This window comes from Leptonychotes weddellii, chromosome 7 (genome assembly GCF_054177405.1).
Source record: "Leptonychotes weddellii isolate Sample4059 chromosome 7, ASM5417740v2, whole genome shotgun sequence".
NCBI classification, from domain to species: Eukaryota; Metazoa; Chordata; class Mammalia; order Carnivora; family Phocidae; genus Leptonychotes; species Leptonychotes weddellii.
Genome location: NC_138375.1, coordinates 99,590,863 through 99,605,023, shown reverse-complemented (window position 1 = coordinate 99,605,023; position 14,161 = coordinate 99,590,863). Strand labels below are relative to the sequence as shown.

Sequence of the window (14,161 nt, the reverse complement as noted above, 5' to 3'; positions counted from 1 at the left end):
TGGGTTTTTTTTAAGATTGTATTTATTTGAAAGAGAGAAAGAGCACAAGCAGGGAAGAGGGGCAGAGGGAGAGGGAAGAAGCAGGCTTCCCCACAGCAGGAGAGCCCAATGCAGGGTTCAATCCCAGGACACAGAGATCATGACCTAGGCAGAAGGCAGACACTTCACTGACTGAGCCCCTCAGGCGCCCCACAAGACAAGTTTAAAAAAGCTATCTGACGGGTGCCTGGGTGGCTCAGTTGGTTCAGGTCATGATCCCCAGGGCCTGCAATCAAGCCCCGCCTCTGGTTCCCTGCTCAGTGGGAAACCTACTTCTCCCTCTGCCACTCCCCCTACTTGTGCTCTCTCCCTCTGTCAAATAAATAATAAAATATTAATTAAAAAAATTGTAAAACTTGTCCTGTGCGTATCTGTATATTATTTAAATGCAAAGCAAGTATCATGTATATATATTTATTAGCTATTTTACTTTCATAAAACCTATAGTTTGGGTTTTCTTCTAACTAGAAATTTAATAATTTCTTCCATTCATATATACATGCAGGAAATACTAAAGAATGAAAAAAATAGAGAAGAAACTAAAATAAAAAATCAAGATCTTTATGGAAAAGAAAAGCTCCTTAGCAAAGGGAGCAATGAAGAACTCTTGGCTCCACCAGTTCAAACTCAGATCAAAGGGCATGCCTCTGCTCCATACTTTGGAAAGGAAGAACCCACCGTGGCTCCCACCAGCACTGGTAAAACCTTTCAACCAGGATCCTGGATGCCACAAGGGGGCAAGAACCCCAATCAATGAATACACTGTGGTAGTATTTCATTTGGATGTAACTTTAACAATTAAAAGAAGTAAAAATTACTTTATTTTCTGACTGTACAGTAAGTAGTTCTCTGTTCCATTAAGCTTAAGAATTTATTTTTAGTATGCCTTAAGAAATGTGAGGTTATGAACTATAGAAACTTTTTTTTTTTTTTTTTTTTTTTAAGATTTTTAAGTAATCTAGGGGCATCTAGGTGGTTCAGTTGGTTAAGAGTCTGCCTTTGGCTCGAGTCATGACCTCAGAGTCCCAGGATCAAGCCCCATGTGGGACTCCCTGCTAGGCGGGGAGTCTGCTTCTCCCTCTCCGTCTGCCTCGCCCCCTGCCTCTTCTCTCTCTTGCTCACTCTCTCAAATAAATAAAATCTTAAAAAAAAAAAAGATTTTTAAGTAATCTCTACACCCAACGTGGGGCTCGAACCTACAACCCCGAGATCAAGAGTCGCATGCTGTACCAACTGAGCCAGCCAGGCACCCCAAAACCTAACTTTTTAGGTTTAACTCCTTCATTTGCTTTAGTCGTCATTCTGTTTATGAATTTGCTTAGGTTTTCCCTCTTAGGATTGCTCCTTTGTGAAGTATTCTGTAGTTGTAAATTCTCAGTACATTTTGGATCCTTATGATCATTTAGGAACCCCAATGTTTATCATGATAGAAGGTAAGGGTAATTAGTGAGCTCTCCTAAAGTACCCAATAAAAAAAGAAAAAAGTGAGAAGACTGCTGTTTCTGGAGAGGCAGTCTGTAAGATTCTAAAGGACTAATCAAAAACATGTACTTGGATAAAACATGTGGAGGCCAAGAAAATGTAGTTGATAAGTGAAAAAAAGCCATGAAGACCTGGAGTTTGAAGAGAGGAATTAGAACCAAAAGACATAGACAATCCATCACAAAAGTCTGAAAGGACAGTAAACAGAGAAATGGTACAATAATTGGAGTTTCTAAGATTAAAAATTATTTTGAGAGGGGCGCCTGGGTGGCTCAGGTCATGATCTCAGGGTTGTGAGAGTGGAGCCTGCTTGGGATTCTCTCTCTCCCTCTCTCTCTCCCCGTCTCCACTCCACCCCTCAAAAAAGAAAAGAACAAAAAAAATTACTTTGAAAAAATGAAAAATAGAGAGTTCTCTGTGACTGCACTGACAGTGGGGATTCCAGGGGCTTGTATATTGATGAAAAATACAGACGGGTGATGTTAAAACACTCATATTATACAAAAGTATTTTTGAAGGGTCATAAATTTTCTGAAGTGCACAACTATGTTTTTGTTGCTAATATAGACTTCTCACAGTGTATGGCATTATAATAGGTGCTCAATAAATATTTACTGCATAAGTGATTCAAATTTTAATGCTGTATAGGAAATCCTTGGTTACCTGTTTTAACAATGAATTCCTAAAAACACATAGGTTAACATTTTTACTTAATAGAAGGTAAAAATTTTAATTGCTTAATAAATTACAGAAAAATACAACCTTATAAAATATAATATTAAAACAAATAATCAAATGTAATTACCATTACATACTTATTGAATGACAGAAAAGCCCCTTGGTGAAAATACTGCCATTCCAGCAACCTGCTAATATGAGTTTAACCATTCTATCATTACAAAATAGTATTACATTTTACCATGCAGGCAAAAAAGGAACTAATCATTGCTTCTTGGCCTTTTGGCTAAGATCAAGTGTAGTATCTGTTCTTATCAGTTTAAAAAAGGAACTAGTCACCAGGCAGTACAGAGGTACAAATGACTGTAAATTAAGATGTTCTTGAGTCCTGGGTTATAAGAAAAATTGCAAATGTTCTAACATGCTAGAATATTTCTACTGCCAAATACCTATTAGCTTATTAAATGTATTCTATAGGGCGCCTGGGTGGCTCAGTCGTTAAGCATCTGCCTTCGGCTCAGGTCATGGTCCCAGGGTCCTGGGATCGAGCCCCACATCGGGCTCCCTGCTCAGCAGGAAGCCTGCTTCTCCCTCTCCCACTCCCCCTGCTTGTGTTCCCTCTCTGGCTGTGTCTCTCTCTGTCAAATAAATAAAATCTTTAAAAAATAAATAAATAAATGTATTCTATACATATCTTTTAATGTTTGCCTTACAGTCTGTAAATATCTTAATGTATGACAGAATTTACATTCATTTTAATTTTTGTTTTCATTTTAATATCATTGTTTTATTAACTATAAAGAACAAACTGAGGGTTACCAGAGGGTGGGAGGATGGGTGAAATAGGTGATGGGGATTAAGTAGGGCACTTGTGATGAGCACTGGGGTGATGTATAGAAGTGTTAAATCACTAAAGTGTACACCTGAAACTAATGTTACACTGTATTTTAACTAACTGGAATTTAAATAAAAACCTAAAGATAATAAATACTAAGTAGGTGAGGCATAAAAAAATAAAGTAAAATAAATTAAATTAAAATACCTGTTTTACAGAAGTAGCAAAAGAAAATCTTAACCAAAAGTCCTTGTGGAAAAATACCTCAAGTAAGATTATGATACTGGCCCACCATTATTAGTAGAACACGCACTTTTTTTAAAAAAAGATTTTATTTTTAAATAATCTCTACATCCAATGTGGGGCTCAAACTTACAACCCCAATATCAAGAGTCGCACACTCTACTGACTGAACCAACCAGATACCCCTCGAGCATGCAGTATTACAGTGATTTCAAGAAGTGGAAATGACATTTATAGTAATCCATCCACACTCCTTTTCTCAAGACTAATATTTTTTAGTGGTGCTGTTAGATGGTATCAAAACAGAGTTAAATGTCCTACCTAAAAATTGAATTATAACTTTGGCCTAATTCAAATTACCTTTATAAGCAACCTTTTTTATATTTGGCTTTTATTCCAGACACATGCAAAGCACAATTAAAGCATTAAATAAAGTATTAGTTTGTCCACCATATGTCATATTTTAAATGGTTATATTTTGGACATTTACAAGTTTTTTTTTGTGAAAATGCCTTAAAGTAAGTGAAAATATCTTTCTTCAAGACTTCAGACCTAAGCAAAATTTTTTAATTCCAAAAGTAAAAATGTTCATTTCAAAGTAATGAAAGTGTTGTATATACCTTACATACTTTCTCAGAGGTAAATTGTTCTTGATTTCCCATGCCTGTGCTATATGTGCATGTAGCAGATTTCTGACCGCTCAAGTACAGAAAATTTGTTGGCTGATGGGTTTAATCATACAAATCTAGCCTATTAGCTATGGCTTGGATATGTGAAGTTGAAATCAACAAAAATGGAGGAAAAAAATTTTCCCATTATTATATTACTCTTTTCCATTTCTACTTTTATGAACTGATTTCTGGCTGTCACTTATTTCATTTCTTAATTTAATCAGCCTTGAACCAATACCATTATATTTTTTAATGTTATCTTTTCAATGCTATCTTTAACCTTACTATTTAAAATGTAACCTGATCTCACCAAACAAAAAATAAAACACAAAAATAAAATAAAATGTAACCTGGATTTATATAGAACAGGCTTTCTCAAACTGTTTGTGTTCCTTAGGGAAAAAAACAGAAGCGAGAAGAGTCTATGATAGTCAAATTATGTTAAAAGACTTCAAGAAATCTCTTAGGAATAAATCCTAAGTTCTATTTTATATTTTCCAAACTTGTGGTATTTGAACATGGAATCTGTTTTAATATGTTTGAGGGTTACCAGAGGTTACATGTATATATACATGTATATATTCCAAATATGAAGTAAATCAGAGTGATGCTATAACCAATTGCAAACATAAAAACAATCATGAATAGGAATCAGACTTCCTCTAACATAATACCAGATGAGGTGTAAGTGCCCCTTGCCCCTTTACATTATGTACAAGGAGAAAAGGAATGGGTCAGGACCTGCTAATTATAATTTATCTCAACACTGGTTTTCCAGCTCACAGCATGGTAAGCTTACTTTGCTTGCTTACTATAATTTCAAGAAATAAAAGTAAAAAATGCTATACTAAAAAGTGTATCTCATACAGTAATACCATGCTGAAGTTTATCACATGGATAGTATGGATCAAATTCTGACACACAAACTTTTTTTTTTCTTTTTGGGTAAAATGTCTGTTATAGACAGCCTGTGTTTTTTCCAAAACCAGCCATAAAAAGGTAACTGATTATATTAGTTCTCAAAACTTCAGAAACTACATAAAAGGCAATTTTTAAAAGTATTATAGCTAGGGGCGCCTGGGTGACTCAGTCGTTAAGCGTCTAGCCTTCCGCTCAGGTCATGATCCCGGGGTCCTGGGATCGAGCCCCGCATCAGGCTCCCTGTTCGGCCGGAAGCTTGCTTCTCTCTCTCCCACTCCCCCTGCTTGTGTTCCCTCTCTTGCTGTGTCTCTCTCTGTCAAATAAATAAATAAAATCTTAAAAAAAAAAAAAAAGTATTATAGCTAATAGTAAATGAGATTCTGATTTTTCTGAAGAATCCCAACCCTCACAATACTCTCTATTTTACATCCCCCCACCCCCACATACACATAAGTATACAGACATACATATTATAAAACCTATTGATCTCGCATATATAAAAAGGCTTCATAAATGTTGGAAAAAGCTAAAGCTGAAGGAACAACAAATGGCATATGTCAAATACAAAACTGGCATGTGTTAGACTTTAAAAGAAATGATAGAAAAACAGATTTCAGTTAAATAACTATCTTTAAATTGTAACAAGAGAACCAATGAAAACACAGCTTTTAGTAAATAACTGAGAATTATGGTGAATATACCTTTTGCTTCAATATTTGACTCTAAAATGTGGCCATAAGCAAGATTTATGGATATAAATTCCTGTCACGAACAGCTTGACTGCAGAAACCCAAATACATTTTAGATATATCTTAACCTCATTTTTCTTAAACTGTGCTCTGCGGGCCCAGGAGGGCCAGTAGATCCATAGAAGCATATTTTTAAGTTTTAATTCCAATGATAATTTCAACTATTAAAACGTTCAGTGACAATAAAAAGATCACTAGATATCCTAGATCGCTTAAGTAACGGAACGGAACACTGAATTATCTTAGTGCCTGGAGTTGCAATATGTTCATTCCACTGGCACCAAGTAGAAACTGACAACCTAAAGTGAAAGTACTAGTGTTTAGACCAATCCATAAGCATTCTCAGGAGTCCTTATGTTTTCATAGTTGAGAAACATTGCCCTTAACTTTTGTAAGTAGGCTTTTAGCTAGAAATGAAACTCAAAACCCTCTTAAAAGTCTAACTTCTGTAACACATCTAACTTTAATTACCTTATTATTAACCCCCCTTTAAAAAAAAAAAAACCCCGGACCTCTTTATAAAAAAGTATCAAATTTATTTCAATATCTAGTTTCATTTTTAAATTAAAGCTGGTGGACAATTTTTTGTAATTTAAAATTCATTATCAGAGGTGAGGAAAACGTTAATAAGCTATTATATACTGACAGTGAATAAAATTATTAGACTACGCATTTATAAAAGCCATGTTTAACAGTAAAAAATTCCAGTTACTACTTAGCTGAAGGAAATATCCTTTAGCTCTTTATTTCTAATTTTAACACATCCTCATTTTGACATAGTTTGTCTTTTTCACCCAATTACTAGTATGATGAACAAAATTTTTCCAAATGTTAACCCTTTACCACTTATGAAATACCACTTAACTATTACTTTTTAAGAATTCTTTAAGAGAAGTATGAAGTTTTAATTTTCACATGAACCTGTTTGATCAGAAAGTACAGAACATCACTACTAGATAAATTAAAATGAAGAAATGAATAAAAACACAAAAGTGGCATCTATGTAATGAGCAAATTATGTGATAAGACATTTTAACTACTTTACATTTCTACATAGCACAATAAAGAATACACTGGTTCCAAAGTACCACAAGGTTTGGCATTTTTACTGCAAGCTTTAGATCATAGTGTTATTCTACTCAAGACATCTCTAAGAAAATGGCAGGTTCATAAGTACAAAAACTGTTCTATCTGGTAGGTGGTATTCTACATAGCCAGTAAGAGAATTCTTATAAAATGAGATTTTAAAAAATATAGAATGTCTGTTAATTATCTCAAAGACTAAAATGAGAAAAATGCAGAACACAGTCATTGGTTAATATGTGGCTTTGAGAAAGCCAGAAATGATTCTATGCCAAGAAATAAGCAATAATGATAGAAGATGTAAATAATATACTATATGCCTCTTTAAGCCAAAGCACAGTTTTCACCATTGGACAGTTTTGATTTTTACATTCTCAATTCCCTTCGTCCAGAACAGGACCCCATTCTAAGCCATTATTTGAATAGAGTTCATAATGTACAGTCATTTTTCTCCACAGGATGTTTCATTTCAGAACACAATCTGCAAAATGGCAAATGACTAAGTCAATTATAAAGAATTTATAGCATAATAAAAGCCAATTTACAGTTAACTCTCAATAGACTTCTACACCAAAACCTAAAAGTTGCTGCAGTAGAGGTCACAACTAACATGATTCTTACAGGTGCTCTGACTTTGTTTACAACAAATTACTGACACAAAAACCAGAAAAGAAACCTTAGTGGGTCCTTTCAACACTGAATAATTTTCCAAATGATGTTCCTCTGGTTATATAGCCTGTTCATTCATTCCTTCAATCCTTTTTTAGTCGTTTAGCTTTTGCAATATTTTCTTGACGTTTTTGTTTCTTCTTTTGCTCCTTTTCCCTGGCCTCAATCATCTTGGCCAATTTCCAGGACAGTACTGCACTTGCTAGAAACAATGGAGTAAGGGCCAGGATAACTGTTGTAAGGAAGCCATATGGGTCCTTTGCAGCCCATTCCACAACATACTCAGCCCAAGCCTTTATATCAAACATCTTTGTAGTCGTCTTTGGAAAAGAGAAGAGAGGGGCAACAAAAGAAAAGACTATGTGGTTAATCAAATTTTTTTAAAAGTTACATCATACAATCAGTTAACTCAGAATTCTGTTATCATTAGTTTTTTATTTTTAAAAAGCATCAATTAGTACTATTTTAATACAGACTGCTATCTCCAGTTAAGAAGAAATAATTAAACTAGGTAACACTTAAAAGATGTAAAGGTATAGAAGATTAAAAACCATGTGGAATCTGTCATAGGGACTATGCATTCTTCGTAATCAAGACAAATTTTATTTAGCAGCAGACATTTTTATAAGAATCTCGAGTCTTAAGCACTCTTTCCAGGAAACAGAGGAATCCTGTTATTTTTTGACACATCCTTAGTATTAAGTACAATTAACAAAAGTATGATTCATCAAATTTGGTGTTTGAAAAGGACAAGCCACAGAGTACATGAAATGCTTGGAGAAAGGAAGGTAATGGAGAGCTGTTTCCAGGAATGAAAAGGAGAGAGTATGGGAAGCATGAAATATCCATATTCATATGCAAAGAAATATAAGCAAAAAAGTGACATGCTATTTTATGCCCTCTTTCAGCTCTGAAGACTCCTATTTGAGGACATAATTTAATAAATGAGAAAATTACCCATAACAGGTGCCATGCATTTTGTTCCACTTTGAGTTGGTATGGGAGGGCAATCTGGTAAATAAGAATGGTGTGGATCTGAGTGACATTTTCTGTTTTGCCCAGAGGCTTTTCAACCTTTCAGTGTTTGTGTCAACCTCTATTCAAAGGTGAAAATTAAGAATACTTGGGTAGGAACGGGTGTACATACATCCACAATTTCAGCGGGAATTTAAAAAGTCATCTACCTTATGCTTGAGTACTTCTTTCCAACTTAGTCCTGGGATTATTAGTGAGCCAATTACAATTTCAGATGACCCTTACTTGTTTGTCTTCTTCTTTAGCTCTACCATACACTTGTGAGAGAAGGTTTAAATTTTATATACTGGGTGGGTTGAAAAGAACAGATAAAAAAAAAAAAAAAGTTTAAGTCACAACATTCAGGATAACTTTAAGACACTTTCAAATGGACTATTTCGAAATCGTATATATGCAACCTGTAAAACTGCCTGGCATATTATAGACATTTAATATCTATCTCTTCCTAATTTGAAGAAAGAAATCATTACTACAATTGCAAATGCTAAGAAAATCCTACTGGAGTAATTACAAGTATTTTACTAAATTACTTCCAAAATAAAATTATGAAGCTCACGGATATATAAAAAGACAAATTAGTTCACTGATAAGTTACAGCACATCCATTCCTAGGTTTTGAGCTTTTAATGCTAAAAATATTAATTTATAGGGTTAGGTATGTAATTACAAAATCAAACATCTCACTTTATTCTTTAAAGGTTTTTTGGTCTCCCTATGATACAATTCGTGTTCTTTACAGAAAACCAAAACAAAATATAAATCACCCACAATCCCATCACTTCAAGGAAACTACCACTGGCTTTAATATCCTTCCACCGGCCTCTTCATATTTTCAACAGAAAACATTAGTTAAAGCGCCTCTAGTAGTATATTATCAGTCTAGCCTCCGCCCCCTGACCTTGAATTCTTAGGACCACACAGAGATCCCATCTGTCCCTTCAGCTTCTCCAGCACGGTAATGAATTAACTAAGGCAAAATTCAGTGATAAGCGAAAAAAACTTTGCAAAAAAGAGTAACGCGGAAGCGAAGGATCCGGTTTGTGGCTGAGTTTTTCATTAACGCAAAAAAGTTATTGTCCACAGGCCACACAGCTCCCGTGCACTTCAATTTCGGACCCAAAGGCCCGTGTCTCCACACTTGGAGGAATCCGTATTACCCTTCTTCTTTCCGTAACGGGTCGACCGGGCTTGATCTCCAAACCAGACCTGCGCGGCTCCTGGAGCTGCAGCGGATGGTACTTCACCGCCATCAGCACGTCCCGTCCATCCCTGTTTTCGCCCTTGCTCATTCCTGCTTTCCTATCCCATCCGGCCGTCCGCCCCAGGGGGCCACGTTCAGGCGCCCCTCGGCCTCGGCGGGCGGTTCCCGGGAATCCAGGCTTGATCCCGCCACAGCTCGATCCGCCCGGCGCCGTGGCCGCCTCCTCTGGGCACGCGGGCAGACCCACCCCAGCGGCCGCCACCAGCCCACCCTACGTCACGGCCGGGAACGTGGGCTCGGACCCCTACTCCCAACTCACCTCCAGGCCGGAAGCAGGAAGGCGGAAGCCGCGGCTTTCCCGTCCCGCCCACAGGCCGGCCCCAGCCCCGAGTGGGCCTGAGGAAGTCGAGGGGCCAGTTTCCGGCTGCGCCATTGCTGTGTGGGTCCCGGGATCTCGACTTCGAAGACTGGCGGGGACGGGGAGGGCGGGGGAGAGCGGCGCCCGGCTTCCTGGGGAGCCGCAGGTGAGGCCGCGCCCGTGTGCGGCGGCGCCCCGGCTGGCCTCTGGCGAGGAGCCCGAAACCGGCGCTTCCTGCCGGGACGAAGGGGCCAGCGTGGAGGCGCGGGTGGACTCAGGTCTCCGGGAGCCGGTCCGGAACCCTGCGGGCCCTCTGCCTTTACCCCCGATGTAAGCCAGGAGACAGCCCCCCTGCCCTGCTGGAGCGAGACCGTTGATGGAGGGCCCCGATGGGTGATGTATGTAGCCCCTGGAAACAGACTAAAGAGCGGCGGCAAGAAAGGAGTTGGTCTCCACAAACCGCCCGAAGTCAAGGTGAGGGTCACACAGCGACTGTTGAGGGATTCTGGAGCGTTCCTTCTCCCGGTTCCCACCCCACCCTTTGCCCCTCTCATCTTCTGGCTGGACAGTAGTTAAAGCCACACGTACTGGAGACAATGAAGCAAATGGACCATGGTGGATCCACTGAACCTTATTACTAAGGGAAAATGCAACCATGCTGTGTGAAGAGGGGATTTTTGTTGTTTGTTTTTAGTTTGAGAACCTAACTCATTTCACACACACCCCCCCACACAAAATGAACCATACTTGCCCAAAGTAAACTCGGTAAATAAACTGGGCATAGAGTTCCCACAGAGATAACTTGTTCTTTCAGTCCACAAATAAAGGGATGCAAAAGTCAACAAGCAGAAAGAGTGAGTTTAATATTGTGTTCTAATCTACAGGAACTGAGAGATTAACTCTGGTTTGGTTGGTGACCAAATTTTGTGATTGCTTGCTCTGAACTGCTCTGTTTGACTACCACTGCGAATGTTGCAAGACCTCTTCACTTTTGTGTGTCAAATAAAGCAGGTGTTTATTCTTGAGAGACTATAGAATGCTCTCTTTGAGGAGCAAGCTGTGACATGCATAACTAGTTTAGATATAACAACAGTAACTATTATTTACCAGGGAACAGGCTTTTGGCAAATAATCTAGTGATCTAAAATACTGTTCGTTGGGCATATGTTAATGTTTGTATGTTGTATTAGCAGCAGTTGTTTTCTTACTCATTCTTGTTTGAAAACTTGGATGATGGTTTCAAAGCTTTTGCTGCTTGGACCTAGCCTGTACCTGTAGTAGCCAGAAAAAGCAGACTCAGTCACTGGATTGTGTGTACAGAAAACTTTACTTGCTATAGGTAACTATGTGATCTCTGAAAACTTGTTCAAATATTAATTCTAGGAGGGGGTCAGAATGTATTTTAACATCCTTCACTCCCCAGGCCAAGGTGTGTGGTTTTGTTTGCATCTTGGATACACAGTATACCCAGTTACTGCCTTCCCAGTAGTTTGCTCTGCTGCTTCTCTAGTTAAATGCATTGCAGTCTTGGGCTACAAGAAAAGGTGCCTAAGACAGAAGCCTCTGTAGCTCTTTGGCTGTCATCTAGACCCTGCCTTCACAGCCTAATACTGACCTAGTTTTCAGTTCCAGGACAGGATGCAAGCCCAGGAATAGCATAGGGGTTGCCACAGCTGAGCCCCTTAATGCAACCTGCATTGCCTTCATGAAAGATGGTGTCAAAATTGGTTCAAATACTGTGCACTATTTTCTGTAGTGAGGAGTCTTAGCTTGTGAGTTGAGTTTCACAGGCCTTGTCTCTGCTGATCTGTATACACTGTAAGTCACTCTGAGCCTGTTTCCTCTTCTTTATGTGGAACGTACACTAGGTCATCTCTGGTGTTCTTTCAGCTTTAAAATTATGTCAGTTGGACTGGGCTTGGCCATTTTTCTAGCTTAGGCTTCATAAGTGGCAGCAGAACAAGGAATTTAGTGGAAACATAGACAATTTTCTTAAGGTCTTATCCTTTATTTGAAAAGATCCTTAATTGGATTTTTGTTCTTTCACAAATGTCTTTAAGAATTGCCAACTTAGAATAACAAATAAGCTCTGCTTGTATTTATTTTTAAGAAATCTTATTCCTGTAACTTTAACCAAATTAACAAAGCCTTACACTGTTAAGGAGGGTTTGTCTTTGCGTAATTCCTGTGTAGTGTATCACACTTCTCGTCCCATTCACACTAGTTATCTTGAAAAAAAGAACATTATAAAATTTTAGCTGTTTTTTTTCTCTTAAGAAGTTAAGTCCTACTCTGTTGTTTGCTTAAAAAGTCTTTTTCTCTTGATAGTACAAAGTTGCATTTCCCCTTGACTCATGTCAAAATTGTGAATGAAAAAAAACATCATGAATGAGTAAAACCTGAATAAGATTCTATTATAAAAACCTAGACTTGACTAAAGATCTTGAGAACTTTCCTACCTGCCACATATTTGACTTAATTTGATGAAATTGGTTTCTTCCCTGAATTTTATTGTTAGTTTTTTCCTTTCATTGAAACATAATGAAAATACATTTCTCTTTTTTTAAGATTTTATTTATTTATGTGAGAGAGAGCACGCGTGCGTGTACACACACACACACACACGTGAGTGGGGGGGAGGGGTAGTGGGAGAGGGATAAGCATCCTCCCCGCTGAGCAAGGAGCTAGACATGGGACTCTACCCCAGGACCCCAAGATCACAACCTGAGCCGAAATCAGGTAGTTAACTGACTGAGCCACCCAGGTGCCCTGAAAATACATTTCTTAAAGGGCACAATTATTGATTTAAAAAGTAATAATCAGGACTTAGCAGTATTTGCAAGAGCATACTGAAGAATAATAATTTCTTAAAAGCTATTTATTGAGTACTTACTGTGTACCAGGTACTGGGCTAGATGCTTCAGATCTATTATTACTAATCCTGAGACTAAACAACCCCAAATGATAATGCTCTTATACCCATTTAACAGATAAGGAATCAGAGACTTGAAAAGTAGAGCAGGATTCTAAACACATCTTGCCAAAATCCCTGCTCTTCCTTAATATCCAAAGACTTGTCAAAAGCTGATTTCATAAAATAAAAGTATATTTTTTGATTTTGTAATTGTTAATTAACTGATTATCACAACCAAAATTTTTCCATACTTTAGAATTTCTTATTGCCCAGGTGGTGGCAGCATGTCTCAAAGAGCTAGTATGGTGCAAAAGGTTCTCTCCAACTTTGCCAGTTGATTTTGCCTCTTCATCTCACATATGTGATCTCTGTCAACTAACTTCTCTTTTGGGCTTTCACTACTGTTAGACCAAGCCATCATTAATTGACTCTGTCTTCCATCCTCCCATCAGCCTCATCTTCTGAATGGGTCCTACTCTGCCAGTTTGCTTTCAGCCTGTTCGACATTGAAAGAATCACAAAATTACTGTTTTTTAGAATATTCATGTAGACCTATCCAGTAACACAAAGAATTTTTTTCAAATATTGTTATTTTTCACACATTGTTAAAGGTAATTTGGAAGAAACATATACTAAAAGAATGAACTAATATTATAAAATACTTGTTTAAATTAGAAGGCATGCTTCTTAAACTTATGGGATACACCAATTAAGGAGGTAATAAAAAGCTTTTAAAAGATAGAATTAGTCTTCAAATTAAGAAAAAGAACATTCAGGAGGGAGCAGTGCAAGGTTATAAAATTCACAATGAATGCATATATAGCAGAATAACTAGTTAAATCTACTTCAGCCAAAAATTGCTTGGAACATTATTCTCATCTTTGCAGGGCACATGCTACCTCCTCACAAAAACCCTCTCTGCCCCTTATCACTTAAATTTTTTTTTCATAGCACTCCAATCTGACAACTTGTTTACCAGTTTGTTGTCTGTTTTTCCTGCTAGAAGGTAAACTATGTGATCAATTACCTCAGTACCTAAGAATATTGTTTTGAATAATTGATTCCAAGATAGAGCATTGCTCCTTATAAATAAAACTGTTAGTTTTATTTTAATTTGTAGTTTGAACAAATCATGAAATAACCTAAATCCTGGGAAGTTGTGGTTTGTATTAAAGAACGAAACAGGGGCGTCTGGGTGGCTCAGTTGGTTAAGCGACTGCCTTCTGCTCAGGTAATGATCCTGGAGTCCTGGGATCGAGTCCCGCATTGGGCTCCCTTGCTTC

General features: G+C 37.7%; 2 protein-coding genes, 1 long non-coding RNA gene and 1 other non-coding gene across 22 annotated transcripts in view; 3 read left to right on the top strand and 1 right to left on the bottom strand.

Moving 5' to 3' along the window:
• NDUFAF2 (NADH:ubiquinone oxidoreductase complex assembly factor 2) overlaps positions 1-4,292 on the top strand; it is a 145,282-nt gene extending 140,990 nt beyond the window's left edge. For both annotated transcript variants that reach the window (XM_006727976.3, XM_081826827.1), the window contains exon 4: positions 545-4,292. In XM_006727976.3, the coding sequence (XP_006728039.1) occupies positions 545-796 (252 nt within the window). In that variant the 3' untranslated portion in view covers positions 797-4,292. The remainder of the gene's footprint in view (positions 1-544) is intronic.
• On the top strand, positions 2,466-2,653 carry LOC115943409 (U2 spliceosomal RNA). Its single transcript, XR_004077990.1, has one exon. It is a non-coding gene; the product is annotated as a U2 spliceosomal RNA (small nuclear RNA).
• Positions 4,293-6,338: 2,046 nt separating the features above from the next.
• Positions 6,339-7,690, bottom strand: SMIM15 (small integral membrane protein 15). Its single transcript, XM_031035912.2, has one exon. The coding sequence runs from the start codon at positions 7,676-7,678 to the stop codon at positions 7,454-7,456; it is 225 nt and encodes a 74-aa protein (XP_030891772.1). The 5' UTR covers positions 7,679-7,690; the 3' UTR covers positions 6,339-7,453.
• Positions 7,691-10,264: 2,574 nt separating this feature from the next.
• Positions 10,265-14,161, top strand: part of LOC115943399 (uncharacterized) — a 64,644-nt gene continuing 60,747 nt past the window's right edge. For all 18 annotated transcript variants that reach the window (XR_014147174.1, XR_014147173.1, XR_014147180.1 and 15 more), the window contains exon 1: positions 10,265-10,438. This is a non-coding gene — a long non-coding RNA (uncharacterized LOC115943399). The remainder of the gene's footprint in view (positions 10,439-14,161) is intronic.